The sequence below is a fragment of the Platichthys flesus genome, chromosome 3 (genome assembly GCF_949316205.1).
Source record: "Platichthys flesus chromosome 3, fPlaFle2.1, whole genome shotgun sequence".
NCBI lineage: Eukaryota > Metazoa > Chordata > Actinopteri > Pleuronectiformes > Pleuronectidae > Platichthys > Platichthys flesus.
This window is the reverse complement of record NC_084947.1, coordinates 10,789,539-10,814,057: the sequence shown is the minus strand read 5'-3', so window position 1 is coordinate 10,814,057 and position 24,519 is coordinate 10,789,539. Positions and strand designations below refer to the sequence as shown.

Here is a 24,519-nt window from a genome sequence, read left to right as displayed (position 1 = left end):
GTATTTAATATAGCGAGACAAGGCTTGTTTTCACATTTTCAATGGTCTCCTGTGTGTGTGCAGCTTGACTGACTTTAAGGCCAGTTGGGCAGAAGGTTTGTGCTCTACTGAGTGACATCCTTGTGTTATTTTTCATAGAACTACATCATAGACTTGTATTTAACATTCATGAATATATTAATTTAAATCTCTCCCTTACTTTTCAACCTGTCCAAATATCTGCACGCAATCTAAGTAAAAAAAGCTTTAGTAAGTGTATTTTTTTTATAATTCTATGGTCACAGCTGGACACTCACCATATAGCTACACCTGTCAGTCTCAGTATGGCTGCAATGCATATGTACTTTAGGGAGGTTGGACTGCAGCATCACTTCAAGCTGAGAGCGCACTCCCACTTATTTCATTTACTCTATCACCCAATGCTTATTCAAATTGGACCCCTCTTACAGGCTTGCCCCCCCCTCGATTTTATCCAGCCCCATTAGCACATAATAGCCTATCGACATTCATAGCAGGGTCCTGATTTAGATGTTCAATCTGATTATACCTTAATCAAATGAGACCGGCTACCTGAATAGAAATGCGAACAGTGGAAAGACAATAACATACATGTGCACGTGGCAAACGTTCACCCTAGCATACATGTCCCATGGAGCCTTTATAAGCCTGCGTTCTGCTCTTTATCACACTGTGGTACAAGACTTATTAATTAACCCAATTAATTCTGACAAGAAACATGTATGCAGTAAAGATTTTTTATCTAGTTAAATCTTAAAGATTGATCACAGAGGCAAAGGAATAGCTTATACTGCTTTCAATTACTATTATGTGTGCCTAAAAGGAGCATTTCCCAAAGGTGCATTTGGTAAAACTATTAAAAACCAAATGAAACACAGTGCATTGGTGCTGTGCTCTGGTTTGTCTGGTTATCCATCTAATTCAATACAATACTCACTTGACGAGGAGAAACAGAGATGTGAAATTAGCAGCGAGCCCCGGCTTCATTAGTCAGTGAAGAGTGGGAAAGAAAAGGGTAAAACCTCCAGAACAATTTTATTTCAATATACAGTAAATATAGGCATAGATGTCACATCTGTGGTAAATGTGCTCATCAAAGACAATAACATAAATGAGGCTCAATAATGAGGAGAACTTATCGAAGATCATGGCCTCCCCTTTACCTTAATTTCTTCTCATTCTCCCCTGGTTTGTCTGGTTATCCATCTAATTCAATACAATACTCACTTGACGAGGAGAAACGGTGATGTGAAATTAGCAGCGAGCCCCGGCTTCATTAGTCAGTGAAGAGTGGGAAAGAAAAGGGTAAAACCTCCAGAACAATTTTATTTCAATATACAGTAAATATAGGCATAGATGTCACATCTGTGGTAAATGTGCTCATCAAAGACAATAACATAAATGAGGCTCAATAACGAGGAGAAATCATCGAAGATCATGGCCTCCCCTTTACCTTAATTTCCTCTCATTCTCCCCTGGGAGACTTTATTCAAGACCCACGCTGCCCTTGGATATTTGATCAGTTTTCCAGCCAGAATGGATGAGCTGAACGAATGCAACGGCTGGAAATGAATTACAACAATCAGAGGATGATTTTTTTTCATTCCTCATCTCAAATGTCTCACTCTCATCTTTGCATAGTTATAAATGTCACATACATTCTGGGACGCTCAACACTGGAATTAATATGCGAACAACCCATCATTGACACGTATCCTTTAGATAAAATGTTCCATCTTTAGTCTGTTTACTTTGCCTGGCAATGACTCGCATTTTGAGCAGGGAATAGCTCTTTGAATAGATGAATGAAATCCTCTAATGACAGAATGTCATATTCACATATAGCAGATGGGAGGCATTGCGACACACCGCTCGGTGATCACCAGACATCCAGTTCACACATTCTGCTCTCTAAATCTGAAGCAGAAGGGCAGATAGATCACCAATCCCAAAAAATACCTCAGTTTCATGTCTCAGGCAGTACAAATGTGCTGAGGATATCCTTCATCTCCAATCAAGAACATAACTTTCCATCTAATTTTCATTAACTTTCCTCCCGCCTCTAGCCCTCTGCTCCAGCTCCTGCCGTACCTTCTCACTGACCTGCTCTGCCTTAGTTACCACAGCTTTCCTTCCCTCTGGTGGGACTACTATTGTCATAACACAGCACATGTCCACCAGCCCCTCCTGACATCTCTTCATCCCGGCGTCGAGCTCACCCCTTCGCGCCGGGTCGCGCTTCAGAGATGCCTTCTCCGCAACGGAGAAACCCAGCAGGCCGGTTAAAACCCTATCGGACAGCTCCACGTCCAGGTAATCGGTCCCGTCAGATATCGAGGCGCAGATGCTCCAACCGCCGTTGCTGCTGCTCAATTTCCCCGAGAGGGTCACGATGAAAGCTTTGACGCGGATCTCCATGGTGTGGGGGTGTGCTGTGGTCTTCAGGTCTTCTAGCAGGCACAAGTACGTGAAAGGTGGCGAGGTGAGAGTGAGAGCAGAGACTGTGCCGTCACTCGGTGGATCTTTTTGAGACGATTTTCTTTCAGAGTCTCTCTCTCTTCCAAGTCCTTGTTGGTCGGGAAGCGGATTTTGTCCTCCAGTCCTCCCTGGTTGAACTTCATAGATTTCTTCTTCTAAAAGAGAGCAGTCCATGTCCTCACCAATAACATTATTCACATCATTCCTTACAAACTCTCCTTTATTGCAGCTTTCATAGTCTCTTTTCTGTGTGGTGGATCTGAATTTGTCAGAACCAAACTGGGACCCCAAGCGGTTTGCTGTGCGCTGCTCAATCCGTGCAGTTTGGGGTTTTGTGGTACTGTGCAAACCCTGTGGCTTTCCTGTTGTTCTGCTGTTATTCTGCTGTGTGCTTCTGTGACTGATGTCTGACTGTGCACTAACAATAGTAGTTTCCTGAAAGAGTACACTGTCCAACTCATCCAGGGGAAGATCGTCAAAGTCTTCGTCTGGAAAGTCTTCTTCTGCGATGCTGCGAGCCCGGACCTCTGGTTGATTCTCGTTGTCGGAGGGTAAGAGGTCTGGAGCCTCTTGTTCGAAGAGCTGACCTTGTACTGGACCACCTCTGCTTCTCTGGGTCAAACCACCTCTGTAAGAAGGGATGGAGGCTTCACTTCTGGAAGACACCAGCAAATAATGCCAACTGAGTTAACAGAGCTTTTAAACCATTGAACATTATTCCTGGGCTCACTGTTCCAGGGTTAATGCAGGATAAAGGCATTCAAATGTGACTTTTAAACACATGTCAATCAAAGAACATTTTCACAGAGCTTTTACCAACGTAGATTTGTCTGATATCTTTCTAAACTGCTGAGTCCTGTCTTTGGTTGTAGCCTGAAGTTGGTTAAATTTAAAATAACTCATCACCAGGCAGCTTGTTCTGGATTTTTTACGATAATTAGTGAATTCAATCAATCAATCAATCAAATTTTATTTGTATAGCCCATATTCACAAATTACAATTAGTCTCATAGAATTGAGTTTATTCTAATCAAAGTTTGCAGTAATAGAAAATTGTGATCATCAACTTTGACAGACAGAGAAATGTTTTGAAGCCCAGGAGTAAGAGCTGCACTTTAAATGAGAAAGATCGATGATGCTTGGCTGCTTCTCCTCTTTCAGTGCCGTATTATTAGCATCATTAAAATGAACAAACATTATATAAAATAACTGTTTACACAGGCTCTAAATGAAAGTGCTTAATGCTTCCTGAAGTATCTGAACTGGAGCGGTGATATTATTTCTGATAACAAACATTATTTTAAAAGTCTACATTTTCAAGAATTATTTTCCCTGACGACATCTATTTCACATCCCACCTGGATGAGGCTGTGGAGCCAAAGCTCCCGACCAAGGAGCTTCTGGAGAACTGAGTGGAGGGCTCACTGTGTGTCCCGTAGCCACTATCAGACCCGACCTGAATCCTCTGCACCTCCTCCTGGTCCTCAAGACTGGCCAACAACGCTGCGTCGTCCAGCTCCAGGTCTTCTATTCCATCGTCAACTAAAAAGAAAACCAGAGGAGACTCTGCATCACGACGGTTCAAATATAAATATGGGTTGTTTCAGTTTTGTCTGCGGTGGTGTTATCAGGGTGCCCTCGCCTCAACATCAAATTCAAGGACTCTCGAGGTAAAGGCAGAGTTTCAGATGCTAAATCAACTGTTTCTGTTACAGCAAAAATATTTTTTAATAATGGCAACTAGCAAGCTTTGTATACGCCAACAGTAAGGAGTGGTGTGAACAATTCTGTTGTGTTACAGTGACAACAGACTACAAGCTCTATCACCTTCTCTGACAGTAGAGCAACACAATCAATTGTTTAAGCGACAATCTGTTTTGGAGTTGAGTAACTGCAAGACAGCAGGAGACACATGTAGGCAGTAGCATCTATTTATAATTGTTAAGTAAGAAAAATATCAAAAGAGTTTTAATGTTTCTGTTTCTGCAAGAAATATAGAAATCCAGGCACTTAAAATGTTTACTGACTTTCCGGACGATTTTATTTTTCAGTTCGAGGACCTGTGGGAGCCCTGTGTCACATATTTCAAACCCACAGTGACCTGTGTGCCACATCATCTTCCCTTGTATTCATGAGTTTACCTTGTTGTGGTGCTGGTGGAGCCTCTTCTTGCTGCGGCTGCTGCTGCTCTTCAGGAAGACCCAGTGTCCGACACAGCACCCGGCCCTGTCACAGTTGGTCAGAAATATGCCTCTCAAACTGTTGTACACTCATAATGTGATTAATTGCAGTTAATATTAAGAATACAAATACAAACACAGAGAGTTAACAATCGATTTATGACACAATAGGTTTACCTGCTTATTCCTGTCCACTAAGTCCTCCACCTCACCACCCAGGACTTTGACGTTGGACGGCCCCAGCAGCAGCATCCCCAGTCTGCACACTATCCGTCCCTGCAACTGCAGCTTTGCACCAGGCCTGGAAGAAACAGTATGAAGCCATAGTGAGAAAATGAAATTGGCATCTTGACATCTTCACCAAAACGTTTTAGGAGATTGTTTTTTCTTTTTTTTCATTATTAGCAGCAAACAGACCCTACACGTGTTTTATAGATTTATTCTTTACCTGAGTGCAGCACTGAATGCAGGGATTGGCTGATACTCAATAGCCTCTAAGCTCTGGACTCCATCTGTCACCTGTAAATACACACACAGTGCATGTGACCAGGACAGAACCTGAAAATTCTCAAACCATTTAATTTGCAATATGCTTCAAAGTTTGGCATTATTTCTAATTCTGAAAGTTTAGAAGTGCAATTTACCTGCAGCTTCAGTAACAGTGTAAATGTAAGTCATGGTGTAGGTTGTTTGGCTGCAGTATGACCTCGACTGGGAGTTTTCAAAATGCAGAGATGGTAAAACGTACTTAAACACATCTACTTTATAACCGGTCTCTTTATTACCTTTGGCAGTGACTTCCTCTGCCGTGCATCTCATGACTCGTAGGACTGTGACTCGAAAATGGTTGACAAAACAGTAAAAATGGAAAAAATAACCAACGCAACGTTTCTAAGCAACACCAGCACTATTCTTGAGACCGTACAGCCGACAAGTGTGTTACTTAAGATACAAATTTTATCTGTGCCTCATATTCCAGCAATTTACTCTTTCATAGATTCTCACTGCTTGGACCTGTCTGTGATTCAGTGAGGAAGAGAAGCAGATGACTTCATTGTTCTAACAAACACAACATAAAGACAAAGCCTGGTTCTAGATGAGTTTGATATTGTATTTCATGGTATCAAATACGCTTTCGTCAAAACTAGTTCATTCATAATGTAACAAACTTTTGGCACAAACTATGAACACAAACTTTTCTATAAAAAATAATAATACAGCACCAACTTTGAGAAGAAGTGCTTTCCACAACAAAGGAAACTTGGTAATAACGATTACTCTGGCAACAAACTTTGAAATGCTGAAAATCTATTTTTTAAGCTTAATGCGGGAGATAAAATTCAATATTTTTCTCTTTAATAAGTGTGTCTGACCTGCAGTACTAGCATCCGGGTCGGTCTGGCTTCCCAAGACCTCTGTGTGGTCTGTGTGACGGCAGACACCTCATCGTTGACACAGTCTGTGCCCCGCAACTTCTGCAGCTGAACGTACGCAGGCTGACTGACGTCCAGCAATGAATCCACCTAAAACAGAACGGGATCTGTGACAGACATAATTTCCCTGGAACATTGACGTCCTAAATATCTAATAATTATTTGAAAGCATTACTCTTATTACAGAATAACCAGGGTTTCTGCAGGTTTCAGCAATTTAAATGTCAGACTTGTTTGAATTAAACTTGAGACCTGGATCACGTACGACTTTCCACAAGAATTTGTATTATTTTATCATTGACATAAATAAGACCTAACTAAATGGACCAAAGACATAATACCTAAAATGTCAAAACTATTAAATCATTTTTAAGGCCTATTTAATTTGAGCCTTTCCCAATTTTTTTAGACCCCCAAAGAAACCCTCCCATTGTTGTATATTCGGAACATTTAATTAAAGAACTCTGTCTCAAGGCCTTCCAGCTGAGTTTTTCTATTTCCCATCTAAAGGAGAACTGGAATCCAGAAGTGCTTTGTTATAACATGGCTTCTGACTGTCCTCTAATCATTGCTTTTCCATCAACCGCTCAGCAGCCTGGATTTTGCTACAACAGCCTGCTATTTGATTGGTCTATAATTGGCTTATTGGAATATATAATCTGTATCACACAAAAGAACACACCAATCATGTCAAAGGGAAGAGAAAATATATGGAGAAAAAAATTGCCTTGAACCAAATATTTTTGAAGATTCAACACAACAGATATAACTGACACACAAAGTGCAAGGAGCATTACAAACGGATTGTCTCCATGTTGGTCCATTGTGCACTTTACGGCTTCACAATTTTGCTGATGTGTGTTGTTGCTTGTGAGCTGTTTTGTTCTTCTTCTGGCCTTATTTCTACTTTAGATCCATATATTGTCCTCCACAACTGTTCTGTATCTGGTCAAAATGAACTTTCATAGCCTATTTTGACTAATTTTATTATTGAGTCAAGTCAGATTCATTTATATTGCACTTTAACAAAAACAGTAGTTGAGCCAAAGTGCATTACAATCATGGCAAAAGAAGGCGACGCGAAGGATAAGATGCACAGTGTAAGAAAAGTGTACAAGACATTGATGAAGTTGAAATAATCATTGGCATTCCAAGGCACCAAAAAGCTAATTTAAATCTAAAATGATTGATAGACCTGATGTAGAAAGGGACTGTTCCAGAGCTTGAGAGAAGCAGTTCTTTCTACTGGTCAACAGCCAGAGTGACAACCTGAGATGAAACAAACAACATGTGATGTACGATCAACAAGCCTGTACCTGGACACAGAAGGTGCCACTGAGTTCGGTCTTCTGGGCCCCAGCGAGTCCTTCAGGGAGAGCAGGGTAGTCCAGGTCCCTCAGGTCCGTCATCAGCCACTGATCCAGCGCCTTAAATTACACATCAGGCGACATGCGGGGTCTTAGCAAGATGGCAACTCGAAATGTGAGACCTGTTTAATGACACTTAGAGTTAGTTACTTTCACTCAATACAGATAAAGTGAAGGAGAGGTATCGCAGGTCATTCCTTCCTGCTGCCATTAGACTGAACCATCAGCGAAGCTCCCAGTAGAGCACATGCACCGATAATATCTCAACCAGGTTTTGAACCAATTTAACTTTGCAATCAACATTTTATTCATGCAATTTTAATGTCACATATGTGCTTTAATATACATATTTTGTTTAAATTGTACATATTTCAATCCTTTACTGTCACTGTCATTTTCCTGGAAGCATCATGAGATAACACGGGCCTGGAGAAATGAGATCTTTATCCTGCTCTCCTCTAGTTTCTACTTTGAGAAAATGTGAAGACTATGACCATGGAGGGACACAGCTGTTCATCAACAATATTTAGGTACACTGTGGCGTACAAATGATGCGTCAATGCAAGAAAACGCAACCCACATGACGCCACCACCAGCTGGTACAGCTGACACAAGGCAAGATGGATTCATGCTGTTTACACGAAAAAAAAAATGTGCCATGCTATCAGGGTGTTGCAACAGAAACCAGAATATGTCGGACCAGGAGGCGATCTTTAACTCCTTTAGTGCCCACTTTAGCCCACTGTGGCATGATCTTCTTATTCTCGGCTGATAGTAGTAGAGATGTGCGTCGTCTCTCTGGCTTTTGTTGCTCATCTGCTCCAAGGTTACACTGAGTTATTCTTTCTGTGAGATGCAAAGTTGTACTGTAGGGCACGACAGTAAGACTGGGCGCCACAGTTTGAATCACGTCCTTCGGGGTTGCTTAGCCTGTTGTGAGCATTAATAAAACTTCTATTTAAATCATGCTGAGTATTAATAAGCATGAGCATTGTTTTCCATGAAAGAAAGAAAGACACACAAATCATCTTTTGTGTCTGTCTAGGTTACTCCTTAGGGTGGTACACCCTAAAGGCACTTCAAGGTGTACCTCTCACATAATGCAGCCGTGCAGCTGATGTTTGGAGCAGTTTTTTTTATTTTCAATTAATCTGTGGATTATTTTTATCATTATTTGCTTAGTTATGAAATATCACACAATAAAAAAATGACTTGTCCTGGAAGCCCCTGGTGACATTTGCAAAGATATTGGTGTTTGAATGATTTAAAAGAAAAGTACCAAATCTGCAAATGTATAAAATGTCTGATACTTCAAGTCAAGAACCTTAGACAAGAGACGATAAGAAGCGGAAACAATCATCAGCTGCCTGTGAACCAATATCAGTCACAGCCTTGATTGATGAGGGGTCAAAGGTCATCAACCAGTGGTCAGTCGATGGCTTATCACATGCCTCAAACGCATGAAACCATTTTTTTAACTTCGAAGGATGTAATCATTACACTCCATATAGAGGCACTTGTGACCCACGGTTTAGACTTAAGTCACATCATAATAACCAAGTTATCTCCATGACAACTGAGCAAACGCAACCTCCCGAGGACGACCATGAGAAGGAAAGCTACAGACACAGCTGGAGACTGAACTTTTTAGTTAACATGTATTGTCAGGAGTGGGATACTTTTACATGTAAGACTACACAGTCAAATAATCAGAAATCCTGGGTACCTGTTGGTTAATTTGCTGCTGTGACAGACGTCCAGCGCCACCGGCCTCTTCCTGTAGCCACTCCACGCAGGCCTCCAGCCACGCAAAGGGCACCTGGACCTGCCGGGAGGCCTTCAGCCAGGCTTGGGTCGTACGTACCACGGTCTGGATCTCAGGGGCCATCTTCTTTCTCTGTGTGGATTCGACTTAGGGCCCTTTCTGCTATTTCTAGGGAACTGTACTTGTCAGTAGCTATTTTAAAGGTGTAGCCAAAAAGTTGATTACTGACTTTGGTTAATTCTGATAAATTGCATTTATGTCTTCACTTGGAATAACAATATAACTGATAACTGTTTTAGCCTTGTGCCCATTTGTAACTTTAATGTAAACATGTAACACTGTTCAGTATATTGAAGTGTCTTAAAGATAATTGTATTCAATGCAAAGCAACGTTAAAATCTCTGGAGGATTTAGGTTGGGTTTCTATGTTAAGGGTTCATCTTCTCTCTCAATCTCTGAAACCACTCGATAGCTTGATAGAGTCCACAGGAGAATTGCATTCTATTATTTTGTTGTTGTCATATCAGCATGGCTAAGCCCTGTGTCACTGCGGAGGGTCACGTCTGGATACTGTGAGGAGAAGGAGAGACTGAGTGATGACTGCAGGCAGGGATAGCGAAAACATCTTAACAAAAAGGGAGGAAAAATATAAAATTATTAGGGAGGAATTTTCCCAAAATTTTAAAGGTTTGACACCAAGGGAGAAATAATTTCTCTCTGAGGGAGAAAAAACATTTTAATAATAATGTATTGAAGATTAATACCGCAAGATTTGTGCGGTTCTAGCTGCCTGATGCTGCTGTCAAAGGAAAGACAAGAAGGGGACACATAAATCTGTAAAAACGTATTATAACAACACCAACTTAGTGTCCATTTGTTTATTTTCTGTTTTGATCTTATCCACTGCTCTTGTTCTTACAGAGATATTGTGAATGGGATTCTTTGATCACCTTGCAGAACATATAAATGTGATACCAGTACAGTTTACTCGTTTGGATTGATAGCATTCAGCAGGATAATGAACGCCGAAGTTGCTGTGAAGGTTACCTGACGACCATGGAGGCATCCAGTGTTGTGGTAAGCAGCCCAGGCGCCAAAGTTGACGGACCTAACTTAGCTTTATGCTCATGCAACAGCACCTTAGCAGTATGTCCGTTTGCGACCACCTAAGCTTTAGCAAGCTATTACAGCTCCTTGGAATAAAACTGTGAAACGTCTAAACGCTTTCAGAAACCCACATGAACAATGGTATTGTAGACGCAACCCTGTAAACAAGAACAACTTGAATATCCACGGTAATTTACGTGAACTAACCATAACCGGAAAAGAGGAATGAAAACGCCTCCGCTCATGTGATTGGCATATGTTCCAGCCAATTGTGACTCTCCGTGCTTGATTTGCTGTCTCCTCAACCAATCAGCGCGCTTAAGATCGACCAGTCCACTTCCCGGTTCGGTAGAGAAGGAAGGGAACGAGCGAGGTCTAGCGCCGCAGGTTTGTGTTCTTGTCGATGTTTCGCCCTTTTTGTCTGCGCCACAGAGTTTAATAGAGCAGAGGTGAACTGATACTGTGAAATAATCAAGTCTGTAGGAGTCACACTGACCTATTCTGTGTCCGCTGTGACGGTGGCTAATTAGCTTGCCTGGCTAGCCCCGCTTGTGCTCGACTGAAATTATAGCAACATGGCGAAATTAGCTAACTGCTAGCTTAACTGACTAAAGCTCGTTATCTTACAAATCGATCGGTAAGGCTTTCATCAACCCGCTTGCTTTAGATTACTGACGCACCACAGTGTATTGTGATGTAAGTAAAAACATATCCGCCCTTCTAAATATAAGATATACAATTAATGGAATTGTTGTTATAAATCCATACGATGACGCTCGGAGCTAACGCATTTCCCTCCTGGCTAGTTAGCTGACCGGGTAGCTAGCACTAGCCACAGTGAAAGACTTCAGCGCTGTTAGCCACAAGTGGAGCTAGCTAACGTTCGTAAAGGGCATGAGTACAACTGGTATATCAGTTGCTTGACGGTACAGTGATTTGAAATCAACAAGTTTAAATATTTCCCCCCCAGATAAAATGGCAGCAGCCGTTTAGTATTAGTTTATCTAACGTCGTTGTGTGTCGTTGAGGACTCGTCGCTAGACGAAAGGGTGGCTGCATTTGCTCTTATAATAAACATAATATACCAATCGACCCCGTCAATGTCACTTTATCATAACTAATGATATCACGACAATTGCTTATTTGGGTAGACGGCTACACTGTTCAGTTACGTTTTGAATCACCCACATTCAAAACGTAGAAATCGATTATGTTCTTCCAAAACATACACGATCAGAATCAAACTTCACCATCAAGATAACGTATGATATCTCCGCGTTTTAGATGCCTCTCCCTCCTTGGCAGGTCGCAGCAGCTGTTTGGTCCTCCCTTGTTTAGTTCCGCCTATCAACACGCCTTTGTCTCCGCAATAAATATCGAGGAGCGCAGTTGTTCAGCCAGTTTTTCTTCATTTCAACTCGAGTTCTTGACTAACCGGATCTCCAGCACACACAGACTTTCTTGTCTTATTTCTCCCTCTCCTCCTCTTACGATGTTGACAGACTACCAGAGCTCACAGGGGCCCCTTTTCTGCATCTCTCTTCCTGCTGCCGCCTGTTCCCCAGACCGAGGTGCCAACCCCATCTCTCCCACAGTGAGAAGACCATGGACTCAGAAAATGACCAGATCGACGATTCGTCATTTGGTAACACGGAGACCAACGGTATAAATCCTCTTTGTGTTTTTGCGTCTGTATACAAACCTTTCACATGCGTGTCTTGTAATGACCACATTTTTCTCTATCAAATTACCATTTTTTTTTAGCTCAGATTTCTGAAACTAGAGCAAGTTAACTATGACTTACAGTCAAAATATTTGGGAAACATAGGAAAAGAAGCAGTGTATATTCTCACTGTCTTCCCTAGTTTTGCATGCTGTGATCTGTGTAGATTTCACTATATGTTAATCTGAAAGGCTATTGTTCACTGCTCTCTGATTAAATGGATCTTGTGGATGGCTGTGTATGCAGGGTTTTCAGTGTCTTATCTCCTACCAGGTAAGCGCCCTGCTGAGGATGCAGATGATCAGAAATCATTCAAGCGCTCTAGGAACTCGGAGGAGATGGTTGAGCTGCGCATCCTCCTGCAGAGCAAAGTAAATCAGCTCCCTTTCATTTAATGATTCATGTTTGACTCCCTGTCCAATTATTTGTATTTTTGTCTCCGTCGTCTACACATTGCTTAAGACTGTTTTTCTTTGTGCCCCCTCATCTTTATTTATTTTTTGAAGGTTTTCTAATCTTTTCCTGATCACATCTCTTTTTGAAACCAAAAAAGTCATCCCTTAGTCGGGCTTCATATATATATATATAGTCATTGTGCTTTCTCTGACATTAGTCATAAAACACCTGGTCTGTGAATTGGTTTCATGTTCAGTTTTTGTAAGTATGCTCTGTATTTTTCAGAATGCTGGAGCTGTAATCGGAAAGGGTGGCAAAAACATCAAAGCCCTGCGTACAGACGTGAGTACATATATTTGAATAAAAACTTTTTATTTTGTGTATACATGTTTTTACCCTGGAAAGGTGTTCAACCTCTCAACCCTGCCCAGCCGTCATAATAGGACAAGAGTTTTTTTTTTTTTAACAAACATTTACCCTGAGATGAAAACAGGGGATGTGGTTAGCCGATGCCTGTGATGATATTAGCCTTCTGACAAACCATTTGAGTTGGTTTTATGATTTTCTTATCACATGAACATCATGTGATTGCCTCAGCTAAACTGGACCTAGGCACTTAAGTTCAATTTAATGTCCATTTGTTCCTCCTATAATGATAATTTATTATAGCAGTCCGGTTGTGGCAACACTGATGCTCTTGTTAATTGAAATCTATGGGCACAGTGGAGTGTTTGAGGTCAACTGCAGGGCCAGCTTATATTTCTTTTTTAGAAGTGTTTAAGAAAGGAACCCAGTTCTTAATTCATTTAGTACCATTGCCTCTTTCTGTAGCCTCAACATTTTGTTCTACCCCTCCCTCTCACTGTCTCTGGTCTATTCCCCAACTTTGAAGTCTTTATGCTTTTAATATGCCATTGCCAATTTTCAAATGTCACATTTTGTCCTTTTCTCTCTTTGACAAACAAATCTCTGAGAGAAACAAATTAAAAATCACATTTGAACAGTGTAGAGCCTGTATATTAAAATGTATTCCTCTTCCCTCTCCCTTGTTTATTATTTTACTGTTGACTTTTTGCCCACTTCCTCCTCTGTTGCCCATGTTCTGGATGGCCCCTCCTGCGCCCGCCCGCCCACCTGACACCCTGGTTGGCCCATAATCGTGCCCTGTCCCTAAATGGGCGCCTTACTTGATTGACATCTGTGCTCGAATGGCCCTGGCCCCTGCCCATTCCACGCCCAGTACAATGCCAGTGTGTCAGTCCCAGACAGCAGTGGGCCTGAGCGGTATGTCCCTAAGCTCCTCCCTCTCACTGCCTGACTACAGGTCAAACAAACAAGAAGAAATGAATAATAGTCATCCTGCCTCTGTCAAGTCACTGTATTTTAACCTACCTGTCCTCACAGTATATTAGCCTAAGTCAAAATGCCTAAATACGTTCATGTCCAAATCTGCCTGTTGAGCCTGTTAAAGTAATGTCAACATCCTTTTTATATACAGTTTTTAAAATAACGTCAATATTGAAACGCAGGGTGGTTTTCAAGATTTATTCCACAATCTGCCGCTGTCTTTGTAAATCTTTGAAATAATCTGTGCAATGTCTTTATTTAATTTAATTTTCATTGATGATTATCTATCCTCTTTATCTTTTGCGTTTTCAACTCCCTCCCCCCTCAGAGTGGATAAACTGGTGTTTGTGTTCTCGTCCATTTCATAAGCTCACCTGCTTCTCAAACCATCCTTTCCTTGTGTTGTCCTCAGTCATAGACTCAGACTCTCGTTCCATTCTGAAATGCAAAAAGACAAGCTAGGACTTTAGTGTAGTGTTTCTTTCCTTTCCTGTCTCCTTCATCTGAACTCGTTTATCAACTGCTGGAGCTATTGAAAGTACAGATTACCTCCCTCTGTCCAACTCACTCATGTATTTTTTGGTTTTAATGTTTGTCGCTTTTCCAATCCTTTTTTTTAAAAACATCAACTCCACCGGTGGCCAACTTCATTTTCCATGGTGTAATCTGCCACTCTTCCTCAGCTGTCTACCATTCTGCTTCCTTGAACAAACTGTGCTTAAGTTCTCTTGATTAGTAATTCATTATATTTTATTAACTCACTAGGTGGATGCCTACCACAAAATACTTACAATTTCTTGGCTAAATTTAGCATCAATGTAAACCCAAAAATATTTTAACACTGGGCCTTTAGCAAATGATATGAACCAGAAAAGTTTAATTCCCTGATAAGATAAATTTGTGTTGAGCGCATTGTTTAGCTCCCTTTTTTGGTAGTCGCTCTTTGTGGTGTGCATCCGCCAAACTGCTTTAGGACTGTAGAGTTGTCTTTGGCACCATTGGTGCTTATTGCTGCCAGATCTCCCTCACCTCCCCCGTCTTGCCCCTTCAGTGGTCACCAAATGCAGTCACTTTTCTTTGGGTCCCTTTTTAATTTTGTCTTCTTTCTTCCTTTCTCTGGACAAAAGACTTTTCTTTCTTGTGTTGTTTAAGTATCTGCCTCTTTCCAATGACAGTGTTGAATTACCTAGCATATAAATATCAGAAATGGACATCAGCAGTTTATTTAGCTGTGTTAGTCTCGGGAGAGAGTTGTTAATTGGGGTTTGACAGCTTTTCAATGGCAAAAGAGGGGGACATCATAAATTCTGTTCTAAAATGTTGTTTCCTCCCCTCCCCTGGATGCCGTGTTGGCACCCTAAACCCCTCCCTCTTTGTGGCTGTGCTTGTCACTGATGGCTGAAATATGAAGCATCCTGAGCATAAGTGCCGACATCGAGACAGTTGGAGAAATCATGCTCAAAATTATCCCAACGCTGGAGGAGGTGCGCACCGAACTTATTGATTTTCTCTTCATATCAATGTTTACAACTGTCATCAAATTGTCTGTAAATGTCAGTTTCAGCACACAAAATAGATTTATTGTGTTCTGTATTTTTATTATTGTTTAATTACTTGTCTCCACTCGGTTTTGAAGCAAAACATAGCATTATTTCTGAAAGCTGCGTAGATTGAATCATATTATTAACTAGCCAAATGTCCCTGTCAGTACCAGCAGTACAATGGAATGGATTTTGACTGTGAGCTACGTCTGCTGATTCACCAAAGCCTGGCTGGCTCGATCATTGGGGTGAAGGGAGCCAAGATCAAGGAGCTGCGGGAGGTATGTGAATTCAAGAGACTCTATAGTTTTCTTTTACAGTGACATTAGTTGAAAAGAAGTTTATGGATTGAGATGCAAGTAATGTACAACATGCATGCTCTGACAGCCTTGTGTGCTGCCAAATTAATGACAGTTGTCAGGTAACACTTTTAAGCTTAGATATTGACCAAAGATGTGGACATACCATTAAAATGATGTGTGAAATGTACTAGTTAAGGCACCAGAGTTAATGTTCTTAAAAAAAATTCTAAGAATCAGCTACTGTTTTTTATTTATTTATATATCAAAGCGTTGTCCCTTTCTGGGCCTGATTACCTGAACCTGTATCTGTGTGTTTCCAGAACACCAAAACCAGCATCAAGCTGTTCCAGGAGTGTTGTCCTCAGTCGACCGACCGGGTGGTGCTGGTTGGTGGTAAAACTGAGAGGGTGGTGGAGTGTATCAAGACGATGCTGGAGCTCATCGCTGATGTAAGAATCTTCCAAAGCGCTCAGAGGCTTTTGCTTTTTAGACATTGAAGACAGAAGGGAGAATGCATGTATTGAGTTAATTAATTTAATTAATTTTTAATCTAGTTTAGTGCAAGACACTGAAAATAGCAAAACAATGATGCATACGAATATTTTATGCCTCTTCGGCGAGTTTGATTTTCTCCACATATTGTTGGTAGTAGATTTACATTTATTCTCTACACACTGTTCTTACAGTGTGAGCCATGCATTTTAAATTGTCAATATATTTCCCTTTGTCCTCCTTCCCTAGGCTCCCATAAAGGGCCGTGCACAGCCATATGACCCCAACTTTTACGACGAAACCTATGAATATGGTGGATTCACCATGATGTTTGAAGAGAGGGGCGGCGGTCGCCGACTTATGGGAGGGTTTCCCATGCGTGGGGGCAGGTCTAGTGCAGGAGACCGTGGATTTGAACGAATGCCCTCAAGCAGAGGGGCACGCGGACCCCCGCCTCCTTCCCGCCGGGAATACGATGAGATGAGCCCCCGTCGAGGCCCTCCTCCACCACCTCACCCCAGTAGAGTCAGCAGGGGGAGCAGCCGTGCACGCAGCATGCCCATGGGACACCCACACAGAGGAGGGTAAGAGATGGAAATCAATGAAATGCAGCGTGTTGCACTCTTTTTCTATTGCTCTCCTGCTTTTCTAGTTCTTTTATAAACGAATAAGTCGTTTGATAAGGTGTAGCCACTCAATATAGCTTTTGTATTAATGTTAGAACATTTTTCCTAAAATTACACCCGTCATACTGTTAATGAGTAATATAGGTAAGTTGCTTTACAAACAGTTCAAATGACCTCATGATCCTTATAAGTTCGAAGTTGAGTCCTGCAAACTTAAGTGTTTGATATTTGAACATTGGCACTGTTAATAGTTTCTCTTTAGGAGATCACGTTCTGCTGCTAATTTTCAATTTGCAGGAATTCTGTTCCTGCATTTTTTCATTTGTAAATTATAGGATTCTCAGCCCAGTGTTCTGCATGCGATCCAGGGTCACACCTTTATAAATTTTTGTATTCATCTTCATCATTCCACTTATTGTATGTGCTCATCACTGTATGTCTTGGTGTGTTTGTGTGTCTTTTTTTCGCCATCTTACCCACAGAGATGATCGTTACTATGACTCGTACCGTGGCTCAGATGACAGGTCAACGTAAGTTTCTGTCCCCAGTCCTCTGCCTAAACCTCCTAACTAATCTTTTAACAGGGATACTTTGACATTCAAATATTCTGTAAATTTTTTTTAGTACCTGAACTTGTCACAATATAGTCTCTGATTTAGAAAAAACAAGATTTCTTCATTATTTCCATCAATTGGGGCTTCCTGTAGAGAAACATTTTTACCCTTTGGTCTTTGTGAGAAGTAAATCATTTACTAGAGCTCAGCATATCCTCCATAAACAAATGTGCAAAGAATCTAACGTATTTGTTGAGGTATCCCTACACATCCTCTGTTTCCTTTCCTTACGTCTTTATCGTTGCAGTTTTCAAATGTGCCTGATTATCCACTTTTTTAGCTCATGAGAAAATTACTCTTTTTCTTAATCTTTGTTATCCTGTCATAGACCTTAACCCTCGATACTAATTGCGGCCTTGCAAACAACCATTTCTCTCTAGCCTGTTTGCCTGTAAATGCCCTAGCCTGCATATGTCCATTACCCTGCTCCCCAACCTAGCTGTTAGCACTCTACTTAAAAGGAACTGCAGTTACATTGTATGACCTCCTCTGTCTTCTGTTTCTAAATTACCTAAATCTCGGATACACTCCCAGTATTTTCCAGGTTGAGAGAATTCATTTGTGGTGGTGTGTATGAGGGTCAAAACAGCATGCTTTGAGAAGAAGCGGAGAATTAGACAATTTGTTAACCTAACAAATGTTTTTCTGTTCAGATTATACTACATTATGAATGTCTGCACCTCAAAAGCTGAAGGATGCCATGTCCCAGCTGTCAGCTGTGTGCATAATGGAAATCAAACTTATAGACATATGGCTGATATTGTCTGAAGAAAACCTCTAAGCCAATCAAATATTTTATTCTTGAATAGTATATATAATGAACCATGGTTAACATTGAGTGATATGACATTATCAAACATGCATGTATGTTCGATATATTAAGAGAACCAAGTAAAACCCAATCCATTTCTCTGGCTAACTCCTCTATTTGAGTTTGGAGGAGAAAAAAAGCAGCAGCTCTTGGCTCTGATCATCCCCACCACCTGTCACTCCTCTCACCATAACACTGTCAGAGCTGTTCCTGTTACTGTGTGGGAAGATGGCTGAGAGGAAATGTGTTTATACTGTAATCTTGCTCAGCATGTGTGTGCAGTTTGACCTAGACCAGACATTTTCTTTGGAGTATTGTCAAGCATTTTTTTCCTAAGAATGTTCTATATCTCTTCTCCCCATCTCCCTCTCGTTTCCTCTTTTATCCTCTTTCCCCCAAACCATCTCCCTGCCTGTGTGGCACTCTTTCGTCACCAGTGACCGAAGAAGCAGACCGGATCGCTATAGCGATAGCATGGTTAGTGACCCTTTCCTAAATGCATCAAGCGCTGGTACTAGCATCTCATTGGTTGCAAGTGCCTACAGTCTAGTGTTTTGGTTGGTCAGTGCACTAGACAATATGCCGTGATTGTCTATTGTGTTGTCATGAAATGGTGAATTATTTACAGTACAAATATAGCTGGTCATTCATGTGCACACACTCATCTGAGACCTGGCCATGCAGCAATGTTAGTTTTGGCGTGTGATGAGCTGTCCCACCAAATAACCATAATCACCACAGCTGAAGAAACCCCATAATAATCAGCTGTAATTGCCCTCTTACTGTGTACTTTTCACGGCCAGCCTGTGTTTCCTGTAAAGAGAGGGAGGATGTTGGGGGGAGTGGGGGTGGCCTTGGTTGGTTGCTAGGCAATAATAACGCTTTGTTGACAGATTGGAAGGTCTCTCTCTGAGAGCTGGCAGGATACTGCCTGCTGTTGCTCAGCAACAGCTTTTTGAATTGCCTGTTGCCCTGGCGACAGCAGCAGCTGAATAGCAGGTGAAATGGGGGCTGATGGAGATGCAAGGAGAGACAGGAAGGGGGGATGGAGGGAGGGAAGGATGAGGAGGAGGAGTCTGCTTTAAGGATGAAAACTGGGTGGCTTTTAGTTGAGTCTACTCCATGGAAGAGGCTGCTGCATGATCCATACATTTGTGCAACCCTCCGTTAAATTCACCTGGGATCTGTAGAATGCTGAAAATGGTCCATACTGTGAATAACCTGTCTGTGTTTCTGTTTTTTACAGAGTGGAGGAGGATACGGTAAGTCCTCATCCTCTTGGTTTTAATGTCATATGGATGTGGTTACTGATTTGTTGATGTGATGTTTTGTGACAAACTGGCTCATGGGACATTGATTCTAGCATGAAGGTGTTCTTCTACAACATTGTGTTATAATGAATCTAGTGGAATGACATTTACTTTAAATATCTCTGTTAAAACAAATGTTGAAGCTCATATGAATAAAAATATAGGCGCTTTCGACATGAAAGTCACATTGTGTATGTAGCATGGCTTCTTACGTGGTTTTGATGTTGGTTATAGAAATAATTTGTCACTGTTCATTCTTTCTTGTACATTAGACAACAATTCTTCCTGGGATGGCTATCAGTCAGGTGAGTCTCTACACTAAGTTGACAAGTGTGATTAGAAGAATTTGTTCAGCCACGTGTCCTAATGTGTAAAGCCAAGTATTGATCTGTGGAGCTCTACTTCTGGTCCTTATGCTGGCCCCCCTCTTCTTATGTGTTGGTCTACATGTCTCCCTGTCCATCAGGTGGACGTGGCTCCTATAGTGACATGGGTGGTTCCGTCATCACCACACAAGTGACGATCCCTAAGGATGTGAGTAGCTGACAGCAACATAACACCAAAGAAAGACGTTCTTCTGTCACTACACCCTCATTATATAATCTGGATTCTGGCAGACTTGGTTCAGTTCAATATCGCCATAAATGATGTCATGTGGACTACTTCACCAGCCTTATATGAATGACACTTTGTCACACGTGGTGCCTGTGGTTCAGGATGTAGAGTGGGTCATCCATTTAACAAAACGGTTGGTTTGATTCCTGCGTGTCAAACGGCCCAAGACATTAAAGCTGTAATTTATTGCTGTGACTTCAGTGTGTGAATGGGTTGTTTTGATTTCTACACCCAAACCACTGTAAGCAACAACCTTTATAGCTTACTGATATCATGTCATCGAATCAGGCATCAGAAAATGGCACGTTTTAATTTTAGTACATGATGCTGCGTAAGTTGATTTAAGGTTGCTGTTTCTGAGAGTTGCTTCTCAGACAAACATGACTTAATATGTATAAAAGATTAAGCTGCTTTGAAAGAGTATTGCCACTAGGCAGTGCTAAGAGGTCAGATCTTCCTTATCCTCACAAAACTGTGGAAATGGTCCGAAGCATTTTATTAGTTACTCTGCTTTCCTATTGGTTATGCAACAACAAAGTGTTGTGCGGGTCAAGCGGTTTTATTACCCACCCAACCTTTTATGTGAGTCAATCTGCACAACCTGGCTCTTGAAAAAATGTGTTAATTAACCACATGAACCAACCAGACCTACAACCCCCCCCCCCCAATGCATGCACACATTATGCTTCATGTCGCTGTAACCTGGTCTAATGGATTATAAATTATAGTCTGTAGACAAATGTGTTGTAGCTCTTCATATTCTCAGTGATGTAGATTGACAGCCGGGGCATAAGTGGACCTGCAGCTTCTGCTGTATAAGAGACTGGGAGAAAAGACTATGATCACAATGTTCAAATTATTAATAACTTGCAACATAAAAATAGTTAAAATCTGGTTAAAGCAATAACATTGATTGATAAAGTGCTATGATTGATTGACTTGACAATATCTACACAGCTGCTTTACACTGTATGAAAAGCTTCTCTTTCAGATCATTAAATCGTTGCAGCCATATGAAGTCAGCAGGACACATTTTAATTTACCTGCAGACTTCACTTGAGCTCAGAAAGCTTCTTTGTGTGCAGTTGTTCAGCTGTGTTTTTATAATTAAAATGCTTTTTACCACTGATGCTGTCAAATCGTGCGAGGTAGAACAGAATTGACTGAAAAGGCATTAGATGGATGTGATCATATAAATGCCTGTAATAAATAGATTTTTTTTAAACGGCAAAATCCAACAACAAGCTCCCTATTCTCTCCTCCACCAACAGCTGGCCGGCTCCATCATTGGGAAGGGAGGCCAGCGGATCAAACAGATCCGCCATGAGTCTGGAGCCTCCATCAAGATTGACGAACCTCTGGAAGGTTCAGAGGACCGCATCATCACCATCGTCGGCACCCAGGATCAGATCCAGAATGCCCAGTACCTTCTACAGCACAGGCAAGTCCTGGCCGGGACTAACTGAATTACAATGGCATTGATATTGGATTTAGAAAATCTTGATTCAGCCACCTTGTTGTAGTTGAACCTTTTTATCTCATCAGGTTAGTCTTAGCTTCCAGCCTTCCTAGTATCATGAAAAGATTTTTGCCTTATTTTTCTCTTTCACTCAACTGAACAACACATGCATAGATGGTAGATTTAATTAAGATTGTAAATGCATGACTGATCTTCTGATATTGCATCCTGATACTAGTGCATAACCCACCTTTGGTTGGGTTATGCATTTCTGTTGCCTGCTGTCTCTTCTTAACTAACCCCTTCCTTTCTTCCCCATGCAACCTGAAACTCGTTCAAACCTTCCTCTTACATGAAATGGCTCTGACGGAGGAGGCAAATTTAATTATTGCCCACTGCTTAAGATAAAACATTAAAAAAGGGACTGATTGACATGTTTCATTGACTGTCACCTTTGTCCACTGAATATGATAAAAACTTAAAACTGCAGTGTTTATTTTCCATCTAAGCCATTTCACTGTGAAGCAGGGAGTGGACTGACTCTTCCCCTGGCTGCTGCTGTGTGGAAGACTAGTGATTTTGTTGTTTTTAGTTAGATCAACTGACAACAAATCACAGTCTGCCAAATAGCACAGGCTTCTCCTCTTCTGTCTCCTTGGCAACCAGTAGGCACGTATAATGCACAATACTTCCTCGTTGATGCTATCTGGTCTTAGCCCGAATGCTAATGCATCTGTAGACCTGCCGCCGCTGTCTCATGAGTAGTGTAGTGTTGCCATGGTAACCAGCCCTGCTTCCCTCTTCCTCTCCTCCCCCTCCTCCCCCCTCAGTCTGCTGCTCCCACTTGGACACAAGGGCTAACCACCCCACCCCCCCTTCTCCTCCTCCCCCCCCCCCCCCTCCCCCGCTGATGTCACATGTTGCTTTTCTTCATCTTTCTATTTGTCTGTCTGTCTTCCTGCTCTGCCTCCTCATCCTTTTCCTCTTTAGACGTCCTCCTCCGACAGTTGCTTAGCTATATATTTACTCTGTCATTGACTTGTCAATTGCAGTTGTCTGCTGCGAATTTTCATTTATTTTTCCATTTTATATTTTTATTTCAGTGTGAAGCAGTACTCTGGTCATTTGATGTAAACCCAGGAGACTCAGATTGAAGAAGACTCAGACACACCCCAACCTTTCTGCCCCCTTCAGACTAGTATTCAGGATAATTTTATTTTTATTTTTGTATTTCTTTCTTTTTTTTGATGTCCAACATTCCTGTGCATATAATAAAATGTAGATGTTCTGCATTTTAAGAGTGTAGTCCAATAGCTTATCGGATTCTCTTGCTTTGGTTTCTAACACTCTTGCATCTGTCAAACTATTCTTCAGTCTCTCCGAAAATAAACAACCTCTTTTTGGGATGGTTTTGTTTTTTATGACGGGTTTGTGTGTTCAGTTAAAAAAATCTGTCTTGTGTGTGCACGTGCTTCTTGGCATGTATGGGTTGGTGTGTTTTCTGTTTGTTTTTTTACATCAGTCCCTTTACACACAGTTGTACCATATTACCACTCTGTGCAACTTGCAGAATGTAAACTACATTTCCTTTTCATATTGAGTTCTTTTCTTTTTTTTAAGAGATGTGTAAATTTTACCCTTAAGACTTTTTTTTTTTTTTTTGGGATGTTTAAGTTGGGACTCCTGTACAAACCAGGTCCTGGACAGTGGATCATTTTAAAGGATATTCTTTGTAGTTGTGTAGTAAAATAAACTATCCTCCACAAATGGAAACGTGTAGCTAGAGATTATTGATTTGGCAAATGATATTGAACTTTAATACTTTGTCCCTGCAGTTTCCTCTCTATACTTGTTTGCGCTCCATGCTGTAGACTTCACTCTCTCAAATTGTAAAATGAATAAAGATGCCACTTTTTACTGAACAAGTCTTTAAGATTTTTTCCCCTAAATTCTTCTGTGAATAACTTTTCTTTGCACTGCTAGTATTGTAGATAGAAGTGATGAATTGTTTTTGTGACAGTTTTGTACATTTTAAATAAGTGGTAGATTTCTTGCTATTGGAAATATCTAGGCTGCAAGTTGAATGCGTAATAGCTAAGAGATCTATATTAGTTTAAGTTTGGATTCTTTTCATATATATTTTTTTTTACTCGAATCACAAGTACGGAAACATTATTGGCACACTGTGGTCAGTACTTGGTAACGAGCCATTCAGAAAGAGTCACAGACTACATTTTTTTTCTTAAGCCAGTTCAGCTTTTAATTTCTTGTTCGAGGGATGTTCACCTATGTACTGTGTTGCTGGCCAGACATTGTTGGTATTTAATTGAATTATTTCTATGTCCCCTGTGCAGCTGTCTAAATCACAAGCCTTGTGCGTGTTCTCTGCATACCGGTTTTAATTGCAACCAAAATTTTTAGTTCAACTTTTACCGGAATACATCAGGGTTGTTTGATCCTTTGAAGTCCCTGCTGCAATTTTGTGGTGAGGACGCAGTTGAGATCTTTTTCTAATGACTCTTCTATGAAGGTCATATTTGAACAGTCTGATCTGCTTAATCATCCTGAAGGTCGACTCCTGTTGGCTGCCATTTATTAATAACATGAACTGAGATAACGGCTTCCTGAAAATATTTGTAGCCTTTTCAGAACATAAGAACTCTGATCATTTATAAAATGTTGAAAGAATGTTTCACCTGTCGGAGATCAGGGCAACTTGCACTCATACCTATTCAAAGTAACAAAAATTCCTCTGTGCTACATTAAATGAACCATAGTTTTGTCTAAAGTAGTCCACAGATCTCAAAAGCCCAAGGTGATGCTTTGAATTGCATATGTCCAAAAGCCAAAGATATTAGAATAATTATAAAGACACAAAAAAAAGCAAATCTTCACAGAAGAAACTGGTATCAGCATCATGGAAACAATGGCTTCT

At 41.0% G+C, this 24,519-nt stretch overlaps 2 protein-coding genes across 5 annotated transcripts; one reads left to right on the top strand and one right to left on the bottom strand.

Moving 5' to 3' along the window:
• Positions 1 to 1,034: 1,034 nt before the first annotated feature.
• Positions 1,035 to 10,578, bottom strand: rmi1 (RMI1, RecQ mediated genome instability 1, homolog (S. cerevisiae)). Of its 3 annotated transcripts, none has more exons than XM_062381825.1 (9): positions 10,289 to 10,578; positions 9,203 to 9,866; positions 7,426 to 7,536; positions 6,050 to 6,199; positions 5,125 to 5,195; positions 4,854 to 4,977; positions 4,638 to 4,722; positions 3,855 to 4,038; positions 1,035 to 3,151 (listed from the first exon to the last, which is right to left on the bottom strand). In XM_062381825.1, exons 2-9 carry the CDS (start codon positions 9,362 to 9,364, stop codon positions 2,053 to 2,055), a joined length of 1,986 nt encoding a protein of 661 aa, XP_062237809.1. In that variant the 5' UTR covers positions 9,365 to 9,866; positions 10,289 to 10,578; the 3' UTR covers positions 1,035 to 2,052. The 3 variants fall into 3 exon arrangements, with proteins under 3 accessions (XP_062237809.1, XP_062237810.1, XP_062237808.1); XM_062381826.1 differs by having other exon boundaries at positions 9,203 to 9,811; XM_062381824.1 differs by having other exon boundaries at positions 9,203 to 10,578.
• A 93-nt stretch (positions 10,579 to 10,671) lies between these two features.
• hnrnpk (heterogeneous nuclear ribonucleoprotein K) lies at positions 10,672 to 23,509 on the top strand. Of its 2 annotated transcripts, none has more exons than XM_062381828.1 (16): positions 10,672 to 10,735; positions 11,851 to 12,011; positions 12,345 to 12,442; positions 12,753 to 12,809; positions 13,708 to 13,751; positions 15,226 to 15,298; positions 15,529 to 15,636; positions 15,978 to 16,106; positions 16,399 to 16,733; positions 17,258 to 17,305; positions 18,638 to 18,677; positions 19,447 to 19,462; positions 19,783 to 19,815; positions 19,977 to 20,044; positions 21,397 to 21,566; positions 22,688 to 23,509. In XM_062381828.1, the coding sequence occupies exons 2-16, from the start codon at positions 11,954 to 11,956 to the stop codon at positions 22,716 to 22,718; spliced, it is 1,308 nt and encodes a 435-aa protein (XP_062237812.1). In that variant the 5' UTR covers positions 10,672 to 10,735; positions 11,851 to 11,953; the 3' UTR covers positions 22,719 to 23,509. The 2 variants fall into 2 exon arrangements, with proteins under 2 accessions (XP_062237812.1, XP_062237811.1); XM_062381827.1 differs by having other exon boundaries at positions 15,523 to 15,636.
• The last annotated feature ends 1,010 nt before the right edge of the window (positions 23,510 to 24,519 follow it).